Genomic DNA, 27,171 nt, shown 5'->3' with positions numbered 1-27,171 from the left:
GTCCCATGGTGCCTCAAGACTCAGAGAGTCCACGCCTCCAGCTGTCACCTCTGTGTCCGGGTCACAATGGGCTGGAAGGGGTATGAGGGATCACCTAGTCTCTCTCCCTAAGCCACAGGAAAGCCTCCTTTTCCCCAAAGCTCCTGGAGACTCCACCACTTCCATACTTGAATGCATTTTAGGGCCTCTCAACCCTTAGGAAGGTCTCCCCAAAGTTTACCCTCTTTCCTACTCCACTGTAAACGATTCCCACTTTCCTCAACAGAAAGGAAGAATGCTTATCCCTGTGTTCAATATCTCTTCCTGAATTTCAAAATTCTTCTTCCTAAAAGGAGTTAGAATGGAGAATGTGTTCAACCATCATTGAGCCATACATGCCTCCTACGTTTATTGAACGAGGCCAAAACCCTCTATTTTACCCAACTTGCACTCCTTGGGCTGGTTTAAGATAAACAGCTTTGATTAAGCAGCGGGGTAGAGTCCACAAAACCTTTCCGAATTGCGGCTGTCCATTACCAATGGTTATGTTCCAGCTCTCCTGTTCGAAGCCCCAATTCTGGAACTGCATTCAGGTCTTTAGTATTGATTAAACAATAATGAGTTATGACATAAATGAGCTCCCTAATACATCGAAACTCCCCCTGGGTTACCATGGGAACCAGGTCATTTTAGAAGCTGCCAGTAAACAGGAGTTAAGGGTTGTAGACAAGTTATCTAAAAATAGAGAGGCAATGTCAACATCTCAGGATCAGATGTTTACAAGGAAAGGAAATGATTCTTTATGAAAATAAATACAAAATTGCCATCGCTAGGAGAAAAGTCAGAGATAACGATGCTGTGTGTGCTTTAATTCTTTGTTGCCGGAACTATCGAGTTCTCTGAGTGTCAACTTCTTCAACTTCCAGAAGCTGTAATGAAGTGCAAATTGGACATGAGCGGAAAAAAAGGAGAAAAATCAGTGTTAGAGGCGGCCAGTTTAGACCACTGGAAGTGTCCTGTCCAAAACAGTATCTGTCTAGCTGACATAAGCCCACGCTTTATTTCATCATTTTGTTCATCCATTATAAATCCTCTTTGCCACCCAACAAATTGCATAATAGGGGAACTCCCTCTCAGGACTGAAATTGTATTACCCTACTGAGGTTGACATTGTATTCTCCTCCCTACAAGTGAAATAAATGCAATCAGCAGGTTCCTGGTGACATTTGAAACAGGGAATGGGCTGCAGGGAGGTTGGACACTCGCCAGTCAGGAAGCATGCTGGGTATGGACACCAAGACATCTTCCTCAGTTTCTGGGCTTCCAAAAGGTTGTGGTGCCAGGGAGGGATGGCTGCTCAAGTCCAAATTCTCTCCAGGTCTCCTGAGGAAGTTGTTGTCCCTTCTCTTCCTCGTGACTCCCCTCTTCATGTTGGCAACTGGATCTTTTTGCCGCTTGTTGAGTGTTTTGAATTCTGCCCATCCTGCTCTCAGTTCAGGCCTTCGGCTTCAATCGCATAAGTGGCCGAGAACCAAGGTCTATTTTCAAATAACATAACTGTGGTATTTGTTAAGCACTTACTATGTACCAGGCACTGTACTAAGTGCTGGGCTGGATACAAGCAAATCGGGTGGGATTCGGTTCCCTGTCCCACCTGGGACTCCCAGTCTTAATCCCCATTTTACAGATGAGGTAACTAGGCACAGAAAAGTAAAATTACTTGCCCAAGGTCACAAAGTGGGCAAGTGGAAGAGCGGGGATTAGAACTCAGGTCCTTCTAACTCCGAGGCCCGTTCTCCACCCACTAGGCCACGCTGCAAATTGGCAGGCTGCTGAGATCTCAGGGCCAGCTCAAGTGTGGGGTAGGAAAAAGGGGATGGTTACTTTCCCAGGATCTGAGAGAAACTACAGGGAAGCGGAGAACAGAATATACAGAACATCCTGGGGTCAGTGAGGATGGAGTGGAGATGGGGATGGGGGAGAGCATGGAGGAAGTAGGGAGTTCTAGGAACTAGTATTGTCCTTTCTAAAAGGTGCAGAGCCCAGGGGAAGTGGGTGGTTTCCATAGCAAACCTCTTTAGATATCCTGACTGAGGGAGCTTAATTCAGCTGGCGAGTGTTAGAGGAATGGAGCGCTTGCCAAAAAGCCTTCTTGGGTGACACTCCCTCTTCATGGTCTCTTCTGTTCTTTCTCAGAAGACCGGAAGAAAGAGCTAGGAATATTCAGAATGTGGCTTTCTTGGAACAGATTTGGGTACCAAAAGAAAATGGAATCATGGGCTGGGGTGGGGAAAAGGAAATGGATCTGTATAAATTTTCCTCTTCCTGATTTGACATCTCCACTTAGGATAATAATAATAACAACAATAATGAAAATAATATTTTCAAGTACTTACTATGTGTCAGACCCTGTTCTAAGGACTGGGTTAAATATAAAGTAAGAAGGCGGGATACGGGCCCTGATCCACCTGGGACTCACAACCCAAGAGGTTGGGAGAACAGGTATTTTATCCCCGTTTTACAGATGAGGAAATGGAGAAGTGAAGTGACTTACCCAAGATCATACAACAGGCAGTGGCAGAGCTGGGATTAGCACCCAGGTTCTCTGACTCCCAGACCCGTGCTCTTTGCTGGGAGAGAAATAAGTCATAAACTTCCCAAGGGGAGACATGAATCTGAGTAAGTCTGCCTCCCACATTTTTTCCCACACTTTCTCTATGTGGATGAAGCATCTACTCATTTTGCACAAATACAATCAGCATTATTTTTGAAAACAAAAATAAGAAGGGAGTTTCTCAAAATACCCAAATTTTGTTCCTAGAGTTAATGAAAACTTCCAGCATTTTCTATATTTCCCATCTTTTGCCGTACCCTCCATATGTCCTTCAAAGTCTAGTTGCCACCTACTGATTTCCCCAAGTGAAGATCTTGGAACAATTTGGTGTTTTTTCAGATTCTTTCTTTCTTCTGGGTTGGCTTCGGCTCCCACTGCTTTCACCAGTGACGTTTCCTCTTGCTCGACTCCTTAACAGACACCTTCCCAAACCTTCCCAGCACACATCCATCGCCTCCCAGAGGAGGCTGCAGCAGGAATCTTGAGCAGGTAGGCAGGTGAGTGGGAGGGGGAGTGAGGATCATTTCCAGCCAACGGGAAAGGCTCTCGGCCAGGGAGCTGAGCAGGATCTGGGCCCGTTAGCCGGAGGGGGAGGGGGAGGGGGAGGCATGCTGGGACCTTCCCTCCTCTAATTGCTGCCTAGTGGAGTCTACAAATGGTGGGACTCGCAGTCAAAGCCTGGCTTTGCCTGGAGCTACCACAGCCCCTGGCCCCTCCCTGGGAGTGGCCACCAACTGGGCTGTTTTCCAGAGACCTGGGTCTGAGGAGAACAGGGCTAGACAAGTCAAGGGAGAGGAGGCAGAGGAAGTGTTTAGGGACCTCCTCTTGCCTGGGGTTTTAGGGATGAAAAGGGAAGCCAGGTGGTGGTTCATTGACTACTGCCTTTTCCCTGACATGGCCAAGGGAAAGAGCCAGGCCCGACCTCGCCCCCAGCAATTCTAACAACACTGACCAGGAGCACCCCTAGCCCCTCGGCAGGGACAACCTTTAGACGGGAAGCTCGTTTGTGGACAGGGAATGTGTCTACCAATCTGTTGTATTTTACTCTTCCAAGCCATTAGTACAATGCTCTGCACACAGTAAGTACTCAATAAAAACACTGATGATGACATCCATTGCCAGCTCCTTGCAGGACCAGGAGACTCAGGGTCTCTCCCAAGCTTGGGAAAGGACATCACGGCCTTCACTCCTGCCCACCGTGCTCCCTCCTGAGCTCCTTGATGGTTCCCGGGGTATCATTTTCAGCGGGGAGAGAAAGAAGGCCTTGCTTGAGGCAGCAGCTCTCTGGGGTCTGTAGTGGGTGCCCGTGCCCATTTCCCTAGAGATTCCTCCTTGTAGGCTTCAGGTTCAGAATGAAGGAGGGAGACTTGAGAATAGGGTAGGGGCTAGGAGAGGAGAGGAAGGGAACGGGGCTGCCTTGGGACTGAGACACAGTTCTCTGCCTCTGGTCATGGAGGATGCCTCGGCTAGGGCTGGGCACTCTGAGGGCTCTGCCCAGGCATGTTAGCTGGCTGCCTGCCTGCCTGATTGACTGACTCCCTGATTGACTGGGGAGTAAGGCATGGTCTCCAAGTGTCAGGGATGATATCACTCTGTCTGGCCATTTTGTTACCTTTGTTAAACCTCAGAACCATCCACATTATCCAGGCAAATGGCCCACAGCCATGAGGCTGAATGGGTTCCCTCAGGCCACTCTGCGGGCTCTGTCCCTGTTTCACACTACACACCTTGGAGCACTGGCCCTTCCAAAGTAAAAATACTTCTTATTAGCCCCTTCTGGCAATAAACTTGGGGAGGACAGGGGAGCCCGGGGGCACCTTGAAACCTTCAGGTGCCAGGTTGAAACCTCCCCACCTCAAGTCACGTAAAACACCCTGGATCTTCCTTCAGGGGAAGCTGGAGGAAGGGAGAGAACAAATGAGCAGAAACAGACTTCTTTCTGCAAACTATGCGAGGAGGGTTACGTGGATTGGTTCCGCGGCTGCCTGTCCGCTATAAATGACTTGATAAAATTAGATAGCACAAGGAGGGCCTAGGGGACCACTGGTCTAATAAGGTGAGAAGATCTCAAAGGGGAAACAGAGAAGCTGTCCTATTTGCAAACTACTCAGAGGAATGCTCATGTAAGGGGTAAAGGACCTGGATGGGGGTCCTGAGACTTCATCACAGGTCCCTCCAATGGCAGGCCCCTCAGTGGATTCCTCTCAGCTGGGACGGGGGGAAAGAGAATGACTTCCATAGATGCTACAGGAATGAAAAACGGTCCTCTAAGGGCACAGAGCCAGGAAATTGGCAGCCAACTAGGATGGGGCAAGAGAAGAAAGGGAGCAGGTGGAGTATGAGGGACACCACAATGTAAGAATGGTTGGGCAGGGTTATGCAACTTTCCAGGCCCAGAGCTTAAATGATGGTTAGGCAGAGATCTGTGGACTGAGCAGTTTTGTATCCTAATCCAGGCTACACAATTGTGGACTTGCTCATCCTTCTGTAAAAGGCCAACTTCTCTAATTGTGCTCCATCCCATAAGAGGGGAGACTCTATTTCTTGGGGCTACAGAAGAACCTAAGCAATGCCACTGTTGGATCAGACTGATGGTCCACTCAGTCTATGATTCGAGCTCCAGGGATTCTGGGAGCAACTATCTGAGCCATGGTTTCTCTGTTAAACATTATATCCTTAAGGCCAGAGATGTACTATCTGTCAACCTTCACTTTTTCCTTTTCCTTTTTTTCTTTTTTAACCAATATTTCCAGCTTGAAACCCAATATGGATCTCCCAACCCCAAATTTACTCGAACCTTTCCTGAACTTGCTGGCATTATTAAACCGCAGAACTTCCTGTTGTAAACAACTTCATATGCTAACCACCTGCTGTGGGCAGAACAATTTCCTTCTGCTGGTTTTGACCCTGCCACCAAGTTCCAACAGGTGCCCCTGCCCTGGCCCTTGGGATGTGCGTCATAGTGAACAGAAGTTCTGCGTTCACCTGTCTGGAAGCATAGGGGCCGGAAGGCTTGGGGGTACCCGGCCCCAAGCAGACCCAACTTGAGGCCAGGCTCGGCCACGAGCATTTCCCTGAGGAGACTCCCTCCCTTTCTTCTAACTGTTCAGCCGCAGGCTGCCCGGGTACCCTCAGGGTGTCAGGTACCTCTTTTCCTGATTGAAGAGGGTGGCGCACCTGTTTACCATTGCCCAAGAGCCTAAGACGATGGTCTGCAGAGGAAGGGGCTCAATAACCAATTGATGATGCTGCACGAGGGAAGTCAAAGAAGTGAGATTATTTATTGAACATTAAATTCAGAAACAGGGGACTCAGGGCGGGGGAGCTATTTAGGGCTCGAGGCCAACCATCTCCCCACAACCCCAAGTGTTGTGTGGCAGTAATCTCACCGGAACCTGAGTGGGGACCCTGGGCGGAGGGGCTGGGGTCCTCAGGCCGTCGACGGCATTTTTCTTCTCCTGTGAAATTCCCTAACCTGGAGGGGGTTGTGGGGGGGGGGGGCGGTCCAGGAGGTTGGCTTTGGCGACTCTGATTCCCTGCCCTGCCACACAAACACCACTGCGGTTACTTATTCTTCATTTTTTTCGCTTTCTGCTGGTAGATCTCTTCGGTGAAAGGCCTATTCGAGGGGCACAGATGAGAGAAGTCATCAACTGGCTTTTCTTAAACTGATAACCCCATCTCCTCTCCTGACTCCGAGGGTTCCAAGCCAACCACACCCGACCCCCTCCCAGGGCACCTCTCTCTCAGAGGCTGGACGGCAGAGTCCCCCTCCCCTGTCCCTGGAGACGTGACTCCCTGCTTATGGGCCCAGAGGGTGGGGCGGCTCCTCGGGGGAGGGGTGAGCTGGGCACCTCGGCAGTCTGCGGCTGGCTGGCCCACATTCCCAGGACTGAGGGGACCATGTGCTCTGAGTAGAAGATGACCCCAGCTTTGGGGACCAGGTCTGACCCCCACAGGTTGTTCAGTGTTGTTGGGAGAGGAGCCTGGCTACTTTTGCGAGTAAATTCCCATCTGCTCCAGACTTTCTATGAGGCCTGAAAACTTTCCTTTGGCTCCACCCATGACCACGGCTGTGTTCTCTCCCACTCCAAAGCATCCTACCTTGACTCGCCCAGAGATTCTATGAGGCCTGAAAAATTTCCACTGGTTCCACGCACCAAGGCCATGTTCTCTTCCTCTCCAAAATGTCCTATCTCTCTCCCTCCCCATCTCACTATCCCTATGGAACACAAGCAAGTTGCTGAAGCAGCCGCCCTACGTGCCGAGCAATATTCCTCAAGGATAGACTCCCCCGCCCCCTCCCCCATCCCAAGTAGTCTCACAAATGGGAGTGAAAAGCAGACGCTCAGGGGGTGGCACTTCAAAAAAAAATAGTACTTATTAAGCGTTTACTATGTGCCAGGCACTGTATGAAGCAATGGGGAAGAAACAAACTAATCAGGTTGAACATCGTTCATGTCCCACGTTTTAACAGATGAGGTAACTGAGGCACAGAGAAGTTAAGTGACTTGCCCAAAGTCCCACAGCAGACAAGTGGTAGAGCCGGGATTAGAACCCAGGTCTTTCTGACTCCCAGGCCTGTGGTTTATCCACTAGGCACTTCTTCTGGACCACTTCCTTGTCAGATTTTCCTCCAACCTCTCTCTAATTTCCCTGAAGCTTTGGGCCCATGGACCAAAGCCTTCTTCTCATGGCTGGGCCTTGAGGAAAGAAATTTTTCAGAAATGCAGGCAGGGAGGAGAGAGGAAGGGAGCCAAGCAGAGGGTGGGGCAAAGAATGGCTTTCCAGTTTCCAGAGAAAAACTACTGGGATCTGGAATTTTGAGTTTGTACGCTTTGAGGCCTTGGCTTCCTGCTGCCGGCCTGGCTTATGTTCCTCAGGCTGGCAAATGCCCAGTGAAGTGGCTCAGGGGACCCACCAGTCCAGGAAGCAGAAATGAGATTTATTTCCTACACCTCTGTCAGTTCCACGGGGCGGTGGGGCCAGGTCAGATGGGTGTTTGTTTGCTATCCCTGCCCTCACCTAGAAGCATCGACAGTGAAGAGGTGAAAACATTCCTAACTGTGTCCCACACTCTCATTCCTGTTCCACCCCTCCAGAAGGACATGCATTTGGAATGTGGTGATTCCTGCTGAGACCCACAAAATCACTGCGGGGAACCGGTTCCTCTAAACTCTAAGCTCCTCTAGACTGTAAGCTCCTCTAGACTCCAAGTTCCTTCTGGGCAGGGAATGTATCTACCAACTCTGTAATATTGTACTCTCCCAAGTGCTTAGTACACTGCTCTGCACACAGTAAGCATTCAATAAGTACCACTGATTGATTCCTTCTCTCTCCCTGCATGTGTGCACCCCTGCCCGTTTCCTGTCTCTGCTCAGTACTTCTCCTGTCAATTCTGTACTCTTTGCTCCCTACAATTCCCACTTTTTAGTCTTCTTGACTCCCAGACAAGCCTCAGGGCCTCCCCAGCCTCTTGGCCTCCTCTCAGGGCCCTTGAGGTGTCCCTTCCCCAACTTCTTAGACCCACTGAGCCCTTCTCGGTTTTTTGTCCCTTTGCCCTGAACACTGGCTTAGTTGAAGCTGTCTGACGTACACAGTTAAAACTGTTGATTGCAGCCACCCATGCAGGCTGCTATGTACACAAAGAATCCCTATCCTGCCAGGCAGTAGCTGTGCTTATGCTATCTGTAAAAATAGGTACATGTGAACACATCAGGTTGGAGTATTGCTTGTTTTGTTTACTGAGAAGGTTTTCCAATGGGGCTTGACGGATACAGCCTTTGGCCATCTCTGTGACTTCCAGTTTGGTCCATTGGCTCGTGGGTGATGGGAATTTTTTGCCTGGAAACTAACAAAGTAGTGTGATTACTCTTGCGAGGCAAAATGGGGGATTCGGGACTCACCTAACTGATCTGATTCCCACCTGTGTATTCTCTCCCAGCGCTTAAGACAATGCCCTACACACTTAATAAATAAATTAAGTGCTTAATAAATTCTATTGTTACTACTACTAAATGCCTGGAGAGTGCAGGTATGTGGCAAAGTGTCTAAGCCTAATCCAAATGGCAACAAGCACACAGCATGCTTAGCTGGATGACAAAGTTTTGTTTAATAGTAATAATGTTGGTATTTGTTAAGCACTTACTATGTGCAGAGCACTGTTCTAAGCGCTGGGGTAGACACAGGGGAATCAGGTTGTCCCACGTGGGGCTCACAGTCTTAATCCCCATTTTACAGATGAGGTAACTGAGGCACAGAGAAGTTATGTGACTTGCCCAGAGTCACACAAGTGGCAGAGCTGGGATTTGAACCCATGACCTCTGACTCCAAAGCCCGGGCTCTTTCCACTGAGCCACGCTGCCTTCCACCCACATTGTCAGCCTTTCCAACTGGGTCAACCAAGTGACAAGTTTATAAATAAGCAAAAAAAAGACAAAAGACAACTCAGGTGGCCATATTTTCTGGACTTCAAAATGGGGTGAGGGCTGGGGGTTTGGAGGGACCTTCTAGTTGATGGCCAAGGGTACACACAGTGGTAGGAAAGAAAAGGACAGCAAAGAGAAATAGAATAGAGATAAATACAAAGAAAGAACTCAAATTTAAGGGACAAATAGTGATGATAATGATACTTGTGGTGTTTGCTAAATGCTTACTATATGCTTGGAGTAGACGCAAAATAATCAGGTCGGACACACCATGTCCCATGTCCCATAAGGGGCTCACAGTCTATTTAGGAGGGAGAACAGGGATTGAACCTCCTCATTTTACACATGAGGAAACTGAGGCCCAGAGAAGTTAAGTGGTTAAGCGGTTAAGAATTTAAGTCCAAGGTCACACAACAGGCCAGTGGCAGAGCTGGGCTTAGAACACAGGCTCTCTGACTCTCAGGCCCATGGCTCTTTGTACTAGGCCACGCTGCTAGAGAAGAAGAGAAAGAGAGAAGCAGGCAGAGAGAGGTACATCCACAGAGACACCAGATGGGAACAGAAACACACATTCGCTGGACTAGGAAGAGACCCACAGGAGCAAGTAAGAGAAGTGAAGTGGCTAATGCAGTCACTGTGGCCACCATGCCCACCATAGCTGCTGGTGCTGCTCTCGTCCACGGATGCTCCTACCTAGGGCTGGGAGCCGTAGGTGGATGCGGAGGTGGTAATTCCTGGCTGGGCGGCATTAGCAGCTATTCTTTTCCCTTTCCTGTTCCTGCTGTTTCCTGCCTGCTCTGCGTTGCCATCCCTGCCCTCCCCGCCACCGCGGCTGCTGCCACTACGGCTGTATTTAGAAGCAAGACCTTCTTTCCAGTCCCGCCGACTGCCTTTTCGGGGGTAGGCAGGAGAGGGAGGGTGAGCAAAGTCACAACTGTCCTGCCTGATGCAGGCCATCTGGTCGCCTTTCTTATTATCTGCTTTCACCCTTGGTTCCGTTCATCCCATGTTCAATGTACACTTTCTGCCTGTTGGAGGAATCGCCCTGATCACCCTGAAACTTAGGCTCCGATGGAATAGGCTTAGACCGACTCCCCTGGTGAATGGCATGGGAAATCTGAGTCATTTTTCAGAGCAAGTAGTGGGGTGACTATATAAAGCACCAGCACCCCTGATTTTTATCTCTGTAGAACGACCTCACCTGTGGTTTGGAGCAAATGAGCTATCTGGAGGAATAAAGGGGGCATGTGATTGCCGGGCCCAGGGGATAAACTGTGAAGCCACTTTGCTGCTGCTTCAACCAACAGGCCTCGCTAAGGAGGGAGAGAGAGCGAAGCTCTCTCTCCCCTACCTCTCTTAGGAAAACAACATGCAGCACAGGTGAGCTGGGTCTTCTTCTGACCCAGAGGGTGCAGAACTCTGGGTTACTCACCCCTCAAACAAAGTCGCGACCATGTACGTCACAGCCACGACTGCCGTCAGCACAAGTCCCGTCGGGCTCGCGTTCCTGCGTTTGAGAGGAAAGAAGCACAATGTGGGTTAAGACCACCAATGAATAGGCCTAGGAGATTCAAGAGGCCTCTCCCCTTCTTGAGACAAGCGCCCTTGTTTTCTGTCCATGGGGGCACAGAGGTGAAGCATCCTCTTCACAGAGGTGAAGTCCTGGCTCCACCACTTGTCTGTTGGGTGACCTCGGGCAAGTCACTTCACTTCTCCGTGCCTCAGTTACCTCATCTGTAAAATGGGGTTTAAGATCGTGAGCCCAGTATGAGATATGGACCAGTTCCAATCTGATTAGACTATATCTACCCCAGCGCTTAGACCAGTGCTTGACACATAGTAAGAGCTTAATGAATACCATCAACATTATTATTATTAAGGTCACTTGGCTGGCTTTCCACACAGTAAGTACTTAATAAATACAAATGATTGATTGATTGGCTCTCCGTCTTCACCCACGGCTACGGGGCAGGCTTCCCGCTAGCCTCCGGGCCCGGGTCGTGGATCTGTCATCTTGCAGGCCTACGCTGCAAACGCTCTCCCGACTGCTCACAAAGTGGACCTGCCTGACTGCCTGAGAGCTGGCCCGGGGCACTCCACCTTAAGGTACTCCTCCATCCAGATGGTCCAAAGGAGAGCTGGGTGTCTTTTGTTCGCCCAAATGCCTGACACAACCCTACATGGCTTTGGATCCTGTCCTTCTGGTAAGGTTTTGCATTTATTTTTCTTTATTCACTCCATTTCCCTTTCCACACTCCCCACAGCTCCCCTGCATTCCATTTTCCCGCATTCCAAAACCCCAAACCTGCTTCCCCCATTCCCAGGTCTCCCCTGCACCCCTCCCCCTGCTGCTGGTGACCCCATGATACAAAATCTGGCAACCTCAGCTCTGTCCCTCCCTGAGAACAACCCCCTCCCCACCCCCCAACAAGACATCTGGGCAGAAGGAAGGGACATGGAGGGGGAAGAGGGTCACCCCACTTCCTGTGCAGATGAGGATCTCATAGCGCCCAGGGGACTCAAGAGAGCTGTGGGGATGGAGGGTTGACAGGATAAAGGGGAAAAGGAAGGTGGGGACAAGGATGGGGGAAGCAAATACATAACCAGCATCACATCAAAGTCAGTTTGGCGGGCAGGAGTATGTGAACCACTTGGTATTCACTATTCATTTAAATGGTATTGCAATTTAAACTTCACTCAAGACCTCCTTTTAGCCTCTTAACACTTTGAAGCGATAAGAAGGGTAAGGCTTATTTTCTTCATTGTTCAGTAGAGGTAGCTGAGAGGAAGTGACGACCCAATTCACACAATCAATCAATCAATCAAACACCCAGTAGAAGAGCTGGGATTTGAAATCAGAACCTGAAACTCCCCAACCCCGCGCTCTGGCCTTTAGAACCATAACTACTCCTCCCACTTCACTCAATTCAAGAAACAAATAACAAGCAAAAAGTTGTTTGACTTAGGAGCAACCTTTACTTTGTTGAAATCTTCTTCTGCACGTCTCCCCACTCCTCAAAAAGCCACACATGATTTCCCATCCCTCTCTGCCTCATATAGAAACTCCTGACCATAGGCTTTGGAGACAGTTTTATCACTCATCTCTTCCTCTTACTCATCCACTCTCTTCTCCCACTACCTCCCAGCTCACACTCTCTGTTTCTCCCAAGTTCACCTTGGGAGAAGAAACATGCTTCAGAAACCTTGCCTGAGAGGAAACAAGCTTCTCTTGTTACTGCATGTGAACTTGTGTGTCCTTCATGAATGTGTGTCTCCCATCATATGTTGTTTATGTGAATATATGTGTGTGATCTGGAGGTTCAACAGATTGCACAAATATGGGTGTCTTTACATGAATATATACATATGTGTGTGTATGAATGTAATGAGTATATGTTTCAAGTGTATATGTGAGTGTGGTGAGCATGCAGGGGAGGATGTGTACATGTAATAGGGTGGAGGTGAGTATGGGTGTACATCTGGGGATGTTTGGGAAGCGGGCTGGGAATTTATAACCTATATACATCTTTGTTTGGGGTGGGTGAACAAATGGGTGCATATAGTAGGGAGGAAATCAAGGGTGAGAATGGTTTCTGCCCCACAATCATGTGCTCTCCCTTGGGCATCTCCCTGCAGACTCCAGCAGCCTCTGCTGCCGCTGAGGGTGGCCTGGTATGCTCAGGCTCCAGGGAGGGTGGGGAGGCCAGGCTGGGGTGGCTTCGGGAGCTGCGGGGAGGGTGGTTCCTTGGACGGGCCTCGAGCTGTGGCAGCAATCCAGAGGGGAAATTCCTCTGGCTGCCATGCCGTTATGTGCGTCAGGGCCCTGAACTGAAAAAAATTAACGGGAAAGCAAACGGATAAACAAATCCACTCTGGAAGAGGGAAGAAGAAAGGTTTTGCAAGGGCACAGAGGGCTAAAGCAAAGGGAAGAGTAGGGGTAGATAAATTGACCATTTTGATGATGCCTTCCTGAACTTCTTGGAGGGGGAATTCGGCCCAATGCTTTACTGACGGAGCCGGTAACGCTCTGGGCCTTAAATAGCGGGCTGAATGCCCTCTATGAGGGGCCTGGAGATGGGAGGCTGGCCAGATGGTAATCTGAGGCTCCTTTCAGTCCTACGCTACACAAGTTCCTCTGAGGGCAGGCCAGTTTGTTTCCCAGACTTGGGGCCCGGGCACACCAGATTAGCATGGCCCTTGGAGGGTGCCTGGGAGTCACCCTCTGTGACTGCAGTAGGCCGGGCCCACTGACTCAATCCCTCACTTCTGGGAACAGGCTTCTTCTTTTCTCCTGTTCTTCCCCTAGAAAGGGAGAGCCTTGGGCTGCCTCTTGAAGAAGGAAGCCGGGTTGAACTAACATCTTCAAAGCTTTGGATGTCTCTAAGGGATTCCCCACATTTTTTTTTGGCTTGAATGATCTGGATAAACTAACTTTACCGCTTGTTTCACTGAGGCTCCAAAGAGCCAGTCTATGGGCGTCTAGCTACAACACGTAGATGAAAATCAAATTCAGGGGCCAATTACCACTGAACATTTATCCAGCGTGGCCGAGTGGAAAGTGCATAGGCCTGGAAGTCAGAAGACCTGGATCCTAATAATAATGATAATAATTATGGTATTTAAATTCTTACTATTGCCAAGCACTGTTCTAATGGGGTCTCAATCCCCATTGTACAGAAGAAGTAACTGAGGCACAGAAATGTTCAGTGTCTTGCCCAAGGTCATACAGCAGACACATGGTAGAGGCGGGATTAGAACCCACGTCCTCTGACTCCCAAGCCCGTGCTCCTTCCACTAAGCCACGCTGCTTCTCAACACCTTTCCCACTCTGCTGTCTGACCATGGGCAAATCACTTCATGTCTCTGTGCCTGAATTCCCTCATTTGCAAAATGGGGATGCAATACCTGTTCTCCCTGCTGCTAAGACAGTGAGCATCATGGAGGACCTGATTATCTTGTATCTACTCCAATGCTCAGTACAGTGTTTGACACACAGCAGTGTTTAACAAATACCATAATTATTATCTGTTAGTTATTTTCTGCCATGTACCTATGAGGGAGGTGAGGTAGATTAGCACTCTTACTCAAAGGAGAATATTGAGGCTTTCTCAGGGCCACACAATTAAACAGGGGGTGAGGTGAGGCTAACAGCCACAATCATGAAACATTTTTTCCTTTTTCTTTAAGGTATTTGTTAAGTACTTACCATGTTCCAGGCACTGTATTAAGCACTGGGGTAGATAAAAGCTCACAGTCTTTTTCCCCATTTTAAAGATGAGGCAACTGAGGCACAGAGAAGGTAAATATCTTGTCCAAGGTCACAGAATTGACAAGTGGCAGAGCTAGGATGAGAACTCAGAGTCTTCTGACTCCCAGGCCCATGCGGCTTCTCAAGCTTCCCATCTGCTTGGTCTAATGGACTCTGTGGCTTCCCTAAACCCATAGCTCAAAGCTCGTAACTGCTCTCTTGACCTGCTCCTGGAGCCCCAGACCTTCCAGGTCCATTAAATGAAAAGCAGCTGTTCCATCCTTGGGCTCCTCCTCCACTTCTCCCAAAGGGTAAAGCCCTAAGAATCCTTTCCTGGGTTTCAAAATATACTCAGAACAGCGCTGTGAGTTTCCCATTTCCTCCAACAACAACGCCTTTGGAACCGACAGACCACACATATATTAAAATAGCTGATGGAGGTAGTCCCCGGAAGAAGGTGGAGAATTCTGGGGAGGCTGCAGTTCTGGTTCAGAGAAGATGAGGAGAAGCAGTGTGGCCTATTGGGTAGAGCCTGGGCCTGGGAATCAAAAGGACCTGGATTCTAATCCCAGCTCTGCCACTTGTCTGTTGTTTTCTGTTTCCCGACCATCGGGGCGTAGAGATGAAGCATGACCTACTGGATAGAGCACGGGCTTGGGGGTCAGAAGGACCTGGGTTCTAGTCCCGACTCTACCACTCGTCTGCTGGGTGACCTTGGGCAAGTCGTTTCACTGTGCCTCAGTTACCTCATCTGTTAAACGGGGATTAAGACCTTGAGCCCCATGTGGGACAGGGACTGCATCCAACCTGATTAGGCTGTAACAGTGCTTGACACATAGTAAGCGCTTAGCAAATCCCACTATTATTATTATTATTATTAGAGGAGCAGTCAGCCTGGGATGCAGAAGAACACCACTCATAGGGCCTAGAGCAGAAAGAGAAAAGAAAAATCTCCTTCAGTTCAGATTGAAGCTACTTGCCCCTCCTAGGAAGAGCAATTACAGTGTTCCACTGGCTCCCAGAGTTCCTTGCTCTGCAATCAATCAGTCGATGAATCAATCAATCGTATTTATTGCGTACTTACTGTGTGTACAGCACTGTACTAAGCACTTGGGAGAGTACTTGGCATTCAGCTGTGGTTTCATCAGGATTCTCCTGGCTCTGCCTCTAGAATGAGGCCTCCTTACTACAAGCACCAACGGCAGGGTTGAGGGAGACAGTGGGAGGTGAGCCCTAAGGGACTGTTTCAGGAGAAGGGTGAACCACAGCACCTTTGGGCCAAAGCCAGTGTGAGCTGGCCAAGCAAGCCGGCAAGTGGCCTTTAAGAGTGAAGCGAGCTGGGAGAGGGACAGGGAGGAGGGGTTCTTACTTCAGCATCTCAGGTTTTGGCTGCCCAATTCAACCTCCACCCACTCAAAGGGGCTAAGGTTAATGTAGTTTTCTTGTGGCTCTAGCTGCTCCTCTCCATTCCAGAGAGCATTGATCCCATCTGTCTACTGGAACAGAGCGCAGATGAGCAAAGCTTGGCCAGCAGAAGCAGCTTCAAGCAAAGAACAAGGAGAAGAAAGCCAACTCCTGCTTCTCTGTGAGGACGGAGGTCGGGCACGGGCCAGGAAGATTTATCCCTATCTCCATCTCAACTTGGAGTTTCAACTGGCCCCCGCACCAAGTGTTCTACCAGAGCCGCCAAAATGACAGGCTTGCAATTCCTGCTACTTGCCTGCTGTGTGACCTTGGGCACATTACTAAACTTCTCTGGGCTTCTATTTCTTCCCTTTGGAAAATGGCAATTAAATGTTCTCCTTACTCCTTAGACTGTGAGTCCTATAGGAGACAGGGACTGCGTCCAACATATCTTATTTATTTATATTAATACGTCTCCCCAGCCTTCTAGACTGTAAGCTCGTGGGCAGGGAATGCGTCTTTTATTGTTATATTTTACTCTCCCAAGTGCTTAGTACAGTGTTCTGCTCACAGTAAGTGTTTAATAAATACGACTAATTGTAACAATCCCGGCAGTTAGTTATCCCGACTCTGTCCCTTGTCAGCTGTGTGACTGTGGGCGAGTCACTTCACTTCTCTGTGCCTCAGTTCCCTCATCTGTAAAATGGGGATGAAGACTGTGAGCCTCACGTGGGGCAACCTCATTCCCCTGTATCTACCCCAGTGCTTAGAACAGTGCTCTGCACATAGTAAGCACTTAACAAATACCAACATTATTATTATAGTGCTTGACACGTAGAAAGTGCTTAACAAATATCATAATAATAATACTATTATGGTATTTAATACAATAAACACAATTATTATTATTATGCTCCTCCACCCTCCCCATTAGCAGTGAGATTGTCCTGGGGGACCAGGAATAGGAAAGGGTTTTTAGGTTCCCAATCCCCAGTAGTTGTGCGTTAACTGGAATGACCCACCTTCTCATTTTCCACCCTTTCATTTCTATTTATCCTGCCTTCATTAGGGCAGCTTGGCTCTCTATCCTGATCTCCTAAAACATGCTAAATCAGGTGTCCTTATTGACTGATCTAAAAAGGTACAGATTTGCATGATCAGATGTTGGAAGTAGAAGAACGGCATAATTTGACTGCATTTCCACTGCACCCAATTAGCATGATTTAAACCACCCTGCTTTGGAAACATAATCTCCAGGGAGATAGATTTCCCAATCCTATTGCATGGACAAGAGCCTAACTGAAGGGGAAACAGAAACTTCCCAGCCTTTCTAGGTCCTTCTTGGGATAGGAGCTGAGTTCAGTAGCCCTCTCTGTCTTTCCGATAATATCCACTGCCTATCCTTCAACTCCCACCTCAAATCCAAACCCTAAAAAGAGTAATGGAAACAGATAATTAAAAAAATAAACTATCCTTGAAAAGGGATCCATTTTCTCTTGGGAAATATTTTGTGCGGTCACATGTGTATGAGGGAAGTGGTGATGACTGTAGTCTCGGTGATCAGCCCCCCCGCCCCCTTGTCTCCAGCTCCTCCTGGACATTCATCCTGCATATCGGGGACCTGGGTGTCACATTGTGGGGCTGTTTTGATCAGCTCCTGGGCCTTTATGGGGTCCAAAAATATCCTGAACCTCTGTGACAGGGGATTCCTGGGCCCAGAAGTAGATGAGTAAGGATGATGAGAGGGTATTTCTGGCCAAAGATCTAAGGCTAGGGCACACTTTACCTCCTGCAGTGTTGGCTGGACGAGGCCCGAAGAACTTAAGAAAGGCAGGGAGAGGCTGAGTGGACTTCCCTAGGGGCCTGGTAGGAAGGAAGTAGGTGAGGGAACAGGGGCTACCAGGTGGTGCTCATCAGAGGCAGCTGGGCCTCTGGCAGAGAAAGGAGAAAAAAATAACCAGTTACGAGATCGTAGGGCTGCTGGGATCCAGTCTGAGAGCCAGACATCTGAAGGTGCCCTGGGGTCTTGCCAGGAAGAAGAGGGGAAGACTGTCACTGGAGGTATTGAGGAAAGGTGAAGCCTCCTAGGCCAAAGAAAATGGCAAAACTTGGGCGATCCATCAGGGAGGTGGGACAGTCCTTTGATGCGGGTACTGGGGAAAGCTGGAGCCCCTTGATGATAGAGGGCAGGAGCTGTTAAGAAGCCAGGTTTGGAGGGCTTGATCATGAATTAAGCTTCTGCCATAAATTGAAAGGCTCAAGTACTCTCCTGGGAAGTGGGAGGGAGAATCATTAGAGCCTGGAGCTGCAAAAGGACCTCAAGAAGTCACTTAGCCCAACCCCCTGCTTTCCTGTAGGAGATAATCTAAATAATGACGATAGCAATAACAACAGTGGTAATAATTGTGATATTTGTTAAGCACTTACTTTGTACCAAGCGCCTGTCTAAGATACAAGATAATCATGTCCCAAGTGAGGTTCACAGTCTAAGTAGGCAGGAGAACAGGCATTGACTCCCCATTCTGCAGATGAGGGAACTGAAGCACGGAGAAATTAAATGACTTGCCCAGGGTCACACAACAGGTATGTGGTGGAGCCAGGACTAGAACCCAGGCCCGTACACACACACACACACGTATTTTTTTAAATAATCCAGCGATAGCAATCCTCTGGTTGTTCCTGAATTTAATCACCCAGTAGCTACTGAACTCTTTTGCTCACATTAAGCTTCCTTCAACTTGTTCTTTCCTTCAGTAAAAGCCTTGAGTTGGACAGAGAAACTTCCATCAGTTGGTAGCAAAGGGGTTCAGAGTACAAGGGCAAGGAGACCTTTCCTTCCAGCTCTTTGCTGCCTAAAGCGCGGAGGGATTAAATGAAGGGTGTGTGTGTATGTGTGGTGTGTGTAGGCTGACCTACTTTCTTCAAAATAGCAACTCTGACTTTGAGGCAAGACTTATTAAATGTAAGACATCTCACCATGACATCTCACCCCTGGCATTAGCAGGCCAGCAACCTACCATGACTTCCACAGTGACTCACATAAAGAGTAGTTTAGAATCAAAGAGCTGGAGTGGGGAACCTCAAAGGGTCGCCTGGTACAGCCCCCTGCCTTTAGGGAGGTGAGTGCCTAAATCAATCAGGATTGTTTCTTAAATGAATTGTGTTTAACAAGGCAGTGCCACACTGGTGACCCCAGTGAGGATAATTTGGCTGAGCAATTTTAAGATACGATGAGGGTGGTGGTGAGATAGAGAACAAAAGTCACTGCATCTCTGCTGCATCCTGCCCCCTCTGACACCTTGCTTCACTTGAGACCTTGGTCCATGGTTTGCCTCTTCTCTCTCTCTTTCTCTCTGTCTCTCTCTACATATATATCTCCCCCTCTCTCTTTTCCATACCTTCTTGGCATTCTACTAGAGGCAGATGAATATTTACAGTCTAATCTCAGCTCCTTTCAAGAGTGATGAGTTTCGGGTTCTACTCAGACTACAGTGTGCTGAGAAAGACCACTGTGCCTGTGTCATGGGTGCACTGTGCTTAATGGGGGGACTGAGAGAGGTCCAGTTAACCAGACCTGGGAGTTAGATGGGTACAAACAAATGAACGTGACCATAGAAGAAAGCCCGGGTGGACCTACATCACCCCAAAGTCCCTTTTTAGCTGGCAGGCCTCTGCCACTTCTGAAAATGTCGGCAACATCAGAGGGGATTCTCCTCAGAGGAACTGGTGAGACAGGAAGACAATAAGCAAGGCAATCTTTGATTAATGGTGAGCGTTTAATCACAGTGCGGGATGTTCCGATTTCCTTTCCGTTTCCAGGCTGAAGTGGAGTGGGTTGATGAAGCCCCTGACCTTGGCAATAGAACAGATAATATTTTTCCCCAGGTGTGCTGTTTCAGGTTTTGGGATGACCTTGCCTTCTCTTCTAAATTGGAACAAATAGCTGTCTGTTGACAAGGGCAGGCCCAGGGCCCCAAAATGCGAGCATCAGTGTTACGCCTCAAGACTCTGGAGCGAGCCGAATGGTCACCATTGGCCCTCTACTGCAGTGGCAACTTTGATTTCATTTGTAAAGTTCTCACTTTGCTCTGTACGTGAATTCTGAGAGCCCCAGAGACAACTAACAGATGGTGAAACGGGGCGGTGTGCTTGATTAATTCATGTATTAAAAAATCCTAGTTACTGTTTCATGTTAAGCATTTACTATGTGCCAGGCATTGTACTAAGCGCTGGGGTAAATACAAGCCAATCAGGTTGGACACGGTCCATGTCCCATATGGGGCTCAAAGTCCTAATCCTCATTGTACAGACGAAGTAAATGAGGTACAGAGAAGTTAAGTAACTTGTCCAAGGTCATGCACATCAGACGAGTGGCAGAGACAGGATCCACTCCCATCCCAAATAAAATGAAAAATCTGCCCCTCTTAAATGTGTAGGTGACACCTGTGGTACAGTCATGGGTTCGAATCCCAGCTCCACCACTTGTCAGCCGTGTGACTGTGGGCAAGTCACTTAACTTCTCTGTGCCTCAGTTACCTCCTCTGTAAAATGGGGATGAAGACTGTGAGCCTTACGTGGAACAACCTGATTACCCTGTATCTACTCCAGCACTAAGAACAGTGCTCTGCACATAGTAAGTGCTTAACAAATACCAACATTATTATTATTAGTCAATGGAGCTGCAGGAAAGGAAGCTTGCTCCAGCAGGAAACATTCAGAAACTCAAATATTCTGTGCTTGCCCTCTGACTTCAATAATATGACTCTAGACTCTTCACCTTATGCCCATTAATGTTTGGCAAATCCGTGATTCCTTGTCTCGCCCATTAGACTGTGAGTTGTTTGGGGGCAAGGACTTTTTACTTCTACTGCCTGAACTTAAATGCCTAGGACAGTGCCCTGCACAAAACAGGTATGCAAATACTGATGATGATGATTTTTTATAGTACTTATTAAATGCTTACTATCTGCCAGGCACTGTATTAAGTGCTGGGGTAGATTACAAGCTAATCAGGATGGATGCAGTCCCTGTCCCACATGGGGCTCAGAGTATTAATCCCCATTTTAGAGATAACAGGGATGGGGAAGTTAAGTGACTTGCCCAAGGTCACATAGCAGACCTCACCTCCCTTTGCTCCTCTACAGTCCAACCTGCACACTCCGCTCCTCTGGTGCTAAACTCCTCACTGTGCCTCGTTCTCGCCTGTCCCGCTGTCGACCCCTTGCCCACGTCCTACCTCTGGCCTGGAATGCCCTTCCTCCTTAACATCTGCCAAACTAGCACACTTCCCCTCTTCAAAGCCCTACTGAAAGCTCACCTCCTCCAGGAGGCCTTCCCACACCTAGCCCCCCTTTTCCTCTGCTCCTCCTCCCTTCTCCATAGTCCTGACTCCCTCCTTCTGCTTTACTCCCTCCCCGCCCCACAGCTCTTGTGTATATATGTACATATTTTTCTATTTTATTAATGATGTGTATATATCTATAATTCTATTTACTTCTATTGATGACATTGATACCTGTCTACTTGTTTTGTTTTGTCTGTCTTCCCTCTTCTAGACTGTGAGCCCGTTGTTGGGTAGGGATTGTCTCTATATGTTGCCGAATTGTACTTTCCAAGCACTTAGTACAGTGCTCTGCACACAGTAAGTGCTCAATAAATACGACTGAATGAAGTGGCAGAGCTAGGATTAGAACCCAGGTCCTCTGACCGTCCAGGCCCCACTCTTTCCACTAGGCCACACTGCTTCCCTATGATGATGATGATGATGAAGAAAGCCGCTATTGGCATGATGGATTTAAGGAATAGAATTTAAACCATCAGCTGGAACAATCCCAGGGACCAGGATAAGAGACTATCATGTTAGCACTCCTTCCAGTTGGATTAGGTGAAGAATTATCTCATCTCTAAAACTCAGACTGTGTATCTAAAAGTCCTAGGGTTTAGAGCTGCTTTCAAACCCAGAGGCGAGTTCTGCTATTTGACAGCAAGGCAGAGTGAGCGGGCTCTAATTAGTGAAAATCAAAACTGGAGCTCTAAAATACTCAGGACCAAATATTTCTCCTGGGCACAGCCTAACTGGGCACACCACCAACGCGACTCAGTAATGAACAAGGCTGATGAGCAGAGAAGCCACTTCTGCTTTTTGTTCTCGAAGTAGCCAGGGTGTCAAATAGTCTCACGATTTATTTCTACAATTATCTGCCGATCCTGGCTCTGGCCTCGGGCTGGATTAAACTGGTTCTCTAAGGATGCTGGTTTAGCAGTGCAGGAACGATAAGCCATGATAACCCTTTCCGGGCTCCTTCAAGTCGGGGCACTCGGGGAAGGTAAGGGGTCGAGAGCGATGGAAACTCACAGCCCGTGTTTATTCCGGCAGTTGGCTACAAGGGCATTGCCTTGTAACCCAAGCTTTGCAAATAGCTCTGACTCCATCTTAGATGGACATGGTATCTCCTGGGGTGGGATAAGAGTAGATAAAAGCGATTAATCTCCATGTTCACTCAGTCGAGGGGCTTAGGCCATTTCCAAACTGAAACAGAATCCAGGCAATGTGAGAAGAAAAGGGTTGGGATTGATCTGGTGTCTGGTGGTGGTGGGTGGGAGGGGAAGGAAATCTTGGGGTCTCAGGCTTGGGACCTAATTTTTACTTTCAATCAGGGAAAAAAAACCAGTTATTCAAACCAACTTGGACTGTCACTAGGCTGGAAAATCGGATGTTTAGACAAATGTTTGAGGTTGGACTTGGCTCTTTGGATAGAAATGCCCGAGCTATACCAACATGATGACCGCCTTTTTCATATTGTACCCTCCCAAGCACTCAGTAGACTGCTCTGAACACAGTAAGCGCTCAATTAATACGATCGATCGATTGTTTGATAACAATGTTTTTGAAGACCAGCCCGAGCCTTGGTCTGGATAACTGGTCAGATGGGAAAACAGATGTCTGGGTAATGTGGTTTCTGCAGATAGGCACTGAAATAAGAATTCAGGAACTACCCGCTAGACTGGGATGAAGGGAAAGGTATCTGAAACTTTTTAAACTAGGAAATCCTTGAGTGCCAGTAAATAGACCACACTTCTCCTCTGATACCTTTTCTCTTTCCCAAGACACACATATACATTTCTTCTGGAAACAAGACAGTGAAAGGTGCAAACAAGATTTTAAAACAAATGCATAATCACTTTCTCCTGGTCCCCAGCTTTATGGACTCATCGGCTGTTGCTAAGCCCATAGCAGCTTCTCAATTTTCTCATTACCCCAGAAGGCACAAAACCAGCGAGGGCCCCAGGCAGTCGACCAATGTACTATGGACTTTTAAGGACCCAGTTTATCCCATCCAGTTGCACGGCATGGGGATTTGCTGGGGCGGGAGACAACCAACCCAATTCAGCCCAGAATTACTGGAGAATTCTTCTGGTTTTTGGTGCTGTGAGTGAACAGTGTGATTAGCAGTCAGAAGCATGGATTTCGAGAAAGAATCACTCCGTGTGTGAGGAAGCTTGGGTTTCGGTGTCAGCTCTGACAGGGAATTGCTATGCTCCAGTGTCACTGAACTTCTTGCATCTTAGCTCTCCCACCTGTAAAATGAGCATAATGCCCAGGAGTATTCTCTGTACTCCAGCATAATAAGATTGAGAATACCTTTCTTCCAGGAAGTTCAGAGTAACTCTTGGAAATCTTATAAATGCCATTTAAAGGTGCCTGAAGAATTACAAGCACCACTAACTGGCATTTATAAGATCTCCAAGGTGGTGGGAAAGAGTTGGGGGAAAGCACGCATTTCACAGATCAGGAAACTGAGGCCCAAGTCTCTCAGTGCATCAGTGGCCACTAGAATACCATTTTTCCAAACACTGGTTTACTCACTTATTTCTGAACACTTATTGCTACCACCTTCCTGCTCAGGTTCCCACCTCCACTATTATCTGCAGCAAGTACACGGTGAGTGAGGGGCAGGAAATGCATGACAGAAGAAAGAGCAGCAGTAGCAGTAACTCAGCTTGAGTATGTTTTTGTCCGTGCTCCAGCATCCTTGGAAAAATGCAAAATGGCAGCACCAAAGCCACTGGAGACCTACTTGGGGCACATCGGGAAACCTGACTTAGAATATGCTGCATCCCTTGCTTAGAAGGTTCCAAGGATGCTGTGAATAGAAGTGTTCTAGAAATGCATGAATGCTCAATAGGTTTTGCTGTATTGGCTGTTTTTTGCATCTTGCAATAGGTCAGCGTGTGTTTTTCAAATTGAAACATGAATGCTATTCAGCCTGCCTGCCTCTGAGGACGACGGCATCTTGGAACAAAAATCATGCCAGGCGACATTAACCACATGTCAAAGACCCTAAGTTATCACAGCCTAGTTCTGCCCCCATTTTACAGATGGGGAAGCTGAGCTTGAAGAAGTGTGGATCTGCCTAAAATCTGCCCCAAATTGAACGTGTCAGATGGCCGCTGGGAGGATGTTTACCACTTTGTACCAGGAAAAAACGACTTCCCTTGAAGACAGCATTTGCCAAGCTGGTATCCTGGTGCAAGGGAGCGTCATCAAACTGATTTCATCTGTTATTTGTGCGCATTTATCAATTTATTTGTAACATATTTATTTGCTGCCATCCAAATGCATTCTTATTTGTTTCGAAGTGTATTTGCTAATGTTGTTTTTAGCACGTGTACTTGCAGTCATGCTCTAGTTCTGATTTCACGAGTTTGCCTTTTTTACATTTATATGCTTTGCAAAGAACATGTTTTTAACTTAAAACTAATACATTCACCTCAATTTCCTTCCCAAGACCATTTGTACAGCTCGCTTTTGAATAGGAGGATTTTGGCAGCGTGCAGCCATTCGAGGCTGTTTTCGAACCGTGGCTGAGCCATTTTGGGTGGGAGCAGTGGACAGCCTGGGACCCCGCTGGGGAGGGCGCCGCTGAACTGCAGCCTCGCAGACTGACTCCGTGAGCCTAAGTGGAAGAGAAATGGACCTTTGGCGGCTGAGACTAACGGGCTTGGCTGAATAGCTCTCTGGGTCAGGGATAAGCCTTCGAAGTTATCAGCATCGCTCGCATCAGCAAGAAGCTGTTCTGACATGAGTGACTCCCCAGCAGGTGCCTGGGAGGTGAAAGTGGAGTCATTTCCCCGATCACGCATTTTCCCCCTCACGATCTCAGCGAGGATCTGCCCCACGGTATGGCCCTTAGGTCCCAGTCTGGTGTACGGGCTGCAGGGTTTATAGCCAGACAAACAGTGAGAGCCGTTTTCTGGCCTCTGCTGGGAGGCTTCTCTGAATGGGCCTCGAGCAATCCCTAGGACGGGCCCCTGCCACTGCATCGAGCCATCCGGGGGGTTCTGCTGCATTGTCAGTTTCGATTTTCCTTTCAGTCCTGTAGAGGCCTCATTAACTTCTGCTTGGAGGCTAACCGGGAGAGGAGAAAGCAGTAGGACGGCTCAGCGCAGGGAGGGCCGGGTCCTGCGGATGGCCCATCGCCCCTCATTCTTCTCCTCAGTCCCCAGGACCTGCACCGCCTCTCAGACTGCAGAGGCAGAGCCCGGATCGGGGGCGCCTGCCGGTCTGGCTGTCTGAGCCCTTCTGCTGGGTGAGGGCTGAGGACCCAGAGAGAGGTCGTGGGGCACTGTCGCAGATCTCCCCCTGCAGGCCCTGGAGAACACCGGGGATTCTCACGCTGTCCGTGCCCCCTTATTCAGCCACAAACATCCCAGTCTAGAAAAGGGATGTGCCCAATTGGGCTACATCAAAGGCCCCATAAAGGAGGAACAAAAGCCCAGACCTGGCTCCTGGACGCCACTCCACCCAAATCAACGCCGTCTGAGAACAAGTGCCGGGGGAGGGGGTGGGGGGGTGGGGGGCCAGGCCGGGGCCACAGAACAAACACCAGCGTTAGAGCTGATGGGCAGACTCAGACTTTTCCTGGGAGAACGTCATTTCAGCACTGGGTTTTCTTCAGCTCCTTAGAGAAATGACCAAATTGGCCATAATTCTGTAGACAAAATGAGCCCCTATGCCTATTCTCATACTGCTGACGGTGGCTTTGACCATCCCACAGCTGGCCTGGGCCCTGGGCTCGTACGGTGGGGCTGTGGCAAGAGGACCACAGTACTTATTTGGCCAGGCAACACCTGTCCTCAACTCTTGCCCGGCCGTTCTGGTTTACATGCCCCAAAATGCCTCGTGACTGCTTACGATAAAGGTGCTCTGTCACTCTGGGAAGGCAACACTCTTGATGATCCAACAGGCAGATCGGCTTTGGTGTCGCCTACTGGAAGCTTTCTACCTTCCACCACGGAATGAGGAATGGCCTCAACCCAGACTTTGAACAGGATCAGACTCGACTTGAGAGTTCAGCGGCTGAGCCATGGCCCGGGCATCCACAGGCATGTGTTGCAACCTCCCTCCCCTGCAGTGCCTCCCTCCGCTTCCCTCCTCCGCCCGCCCCCAGCCAGGTGTGAGCCCTGGGGCTTCAATACTCACATGATGGACCATCCTAGGTAGTTGGCAGTGCTCCCCCAGTACATAGGATTATCCAGGACATTGAAGGGGAACTTCGTCACTTTTGCATCCATCAAGATCCCAAAGTAATCTCCTGTGGACAGGAAAGGGGAGAATGGGGTGAGGGCTGAGGACTAGAGATCCACTTTGCTTTTCCCTGTCTCAGAACAACCCTTCGGCTCCCCAGAGGGGACCCTAGGTCCACCTCCTGCAGTGTAGTGGGACTCTCTGTTGAATGGCCCTTCCTCAACCTTCCAAATGGTCCCAGATGCCTCTGGAATGTGCACTGATCCTGGAATTTCTCAGGGCCCCTCCCGAGAACGCTATCCAAGGCAGAAATCTAGGCCCAGTCTGTCCCAGGCTCAGGCCAGTCCAGCCTCCAAGAATCACAAAGCAGGGGGCTCAGGCGCACCCCATCTCACCACATGAAGAGAATACAGCAAACCTCCTCAGGGCCCTACCTGGCCCCACCACCCTACTCCCAACATCCAACACTGCTTCAGCAGGATCCCAGGAAAATCAAAACAGGAAGGAGAGGTGCAGATCTCAATAAAGGCCCATTGCCTCATTTAATCAGAACTATCCTGAGTTCCTTTTGGCCCCTTGGGACTTGGGAGGAATTCCTCATGTACCCCACCTTGCACTCTGATGAATAACTTTTGCTGCGTTACTGTAACTGTAACTTACTTAACTGTAAGTGTAAGTGTAACTGTAAGTGTTCTTCACACTTCTGCCCCACCCAATGCACGCTAGCAGCTGCTTTGCCCATGAGGCAGGGATGTGTCAGTTATTCAATTCTTCGGGCCTCAGCAGGCCAGGCCAGGAGTGTGCCCTCTGAGGAGAGGGCCACCTGTTTATAATTGGGGGATGTTAATATCTGTCTCCCCATTTAGACTATAAGCCTGTGGGTAGGGAATGGGTCTACCAACTCTGTTGTATTGTACTCTTCCACAACTGCTGAGTACAGTGCTCTGCACAGGGTAAGTGCTTAGTAAAT

At 48.8% G+C, this 27,171-nt stretch overlaps 1 protein-coding gene across 5 annotated transcripts in view; it reads right to left on the bottom strand.

Annotated features, from left to right (window-relative positions):
* Positions 1-363: 363 nt before the first annotated feature.
* PEMT (phosphatidylethanolamine N-methyltransferase) overlaps positions 364-27,171 on the bottom strand; it is a 157,237-nt gene continuing 130,429 nt past the window's right edge. For 4 of the 5 annotated variants that reach the window (XM_007656627.4, XM_007656632.4, XM_007656619.4 and 1 more), the window contains exons 5-7: positions 26,157-26,268; positions 10,454-10,528; positions 364-908 (exon numbers count right to left, since the gene is read on the bottom strand). In XM_007656627.4, the coding sequence (XP_007654817.1) occupies positions 821-908; positions 10,454-10,528; positions 26,157-26,268 (275 nt within the window). In that variant the 3' untranslated portion in view covers positions 364-820. Of the gene's footprint in view, positions 909-5,855; positions 6,213-10,453; positions 10,529-26,156; positions 26,269-27,171 lie in introns of those variants that run through there. The other variant, XM_007656620.4, reaches the window with a different exon arrangement.

Source organism: Ornithorhynchus anatinus, chromosome 2, assembly GCF_004115215.2.
Source record: "Ornithorhynchus anatinus isolate Pmale09 chromosome 2, mOrnAna1.pri.v4, whole genome shotgun sequence".
NCBI classification, from domain to species: domain Eukaryota; kingdom Metazoa; phylum Chordata; class Mammalia; order Monotremata; family Ornithorhynchidae; genus Ornithorhynchus; species Ornithorhynchus anatinus.
This window is presented reverse-complemented; position numbering and strand designations above follow the sequence as displayed.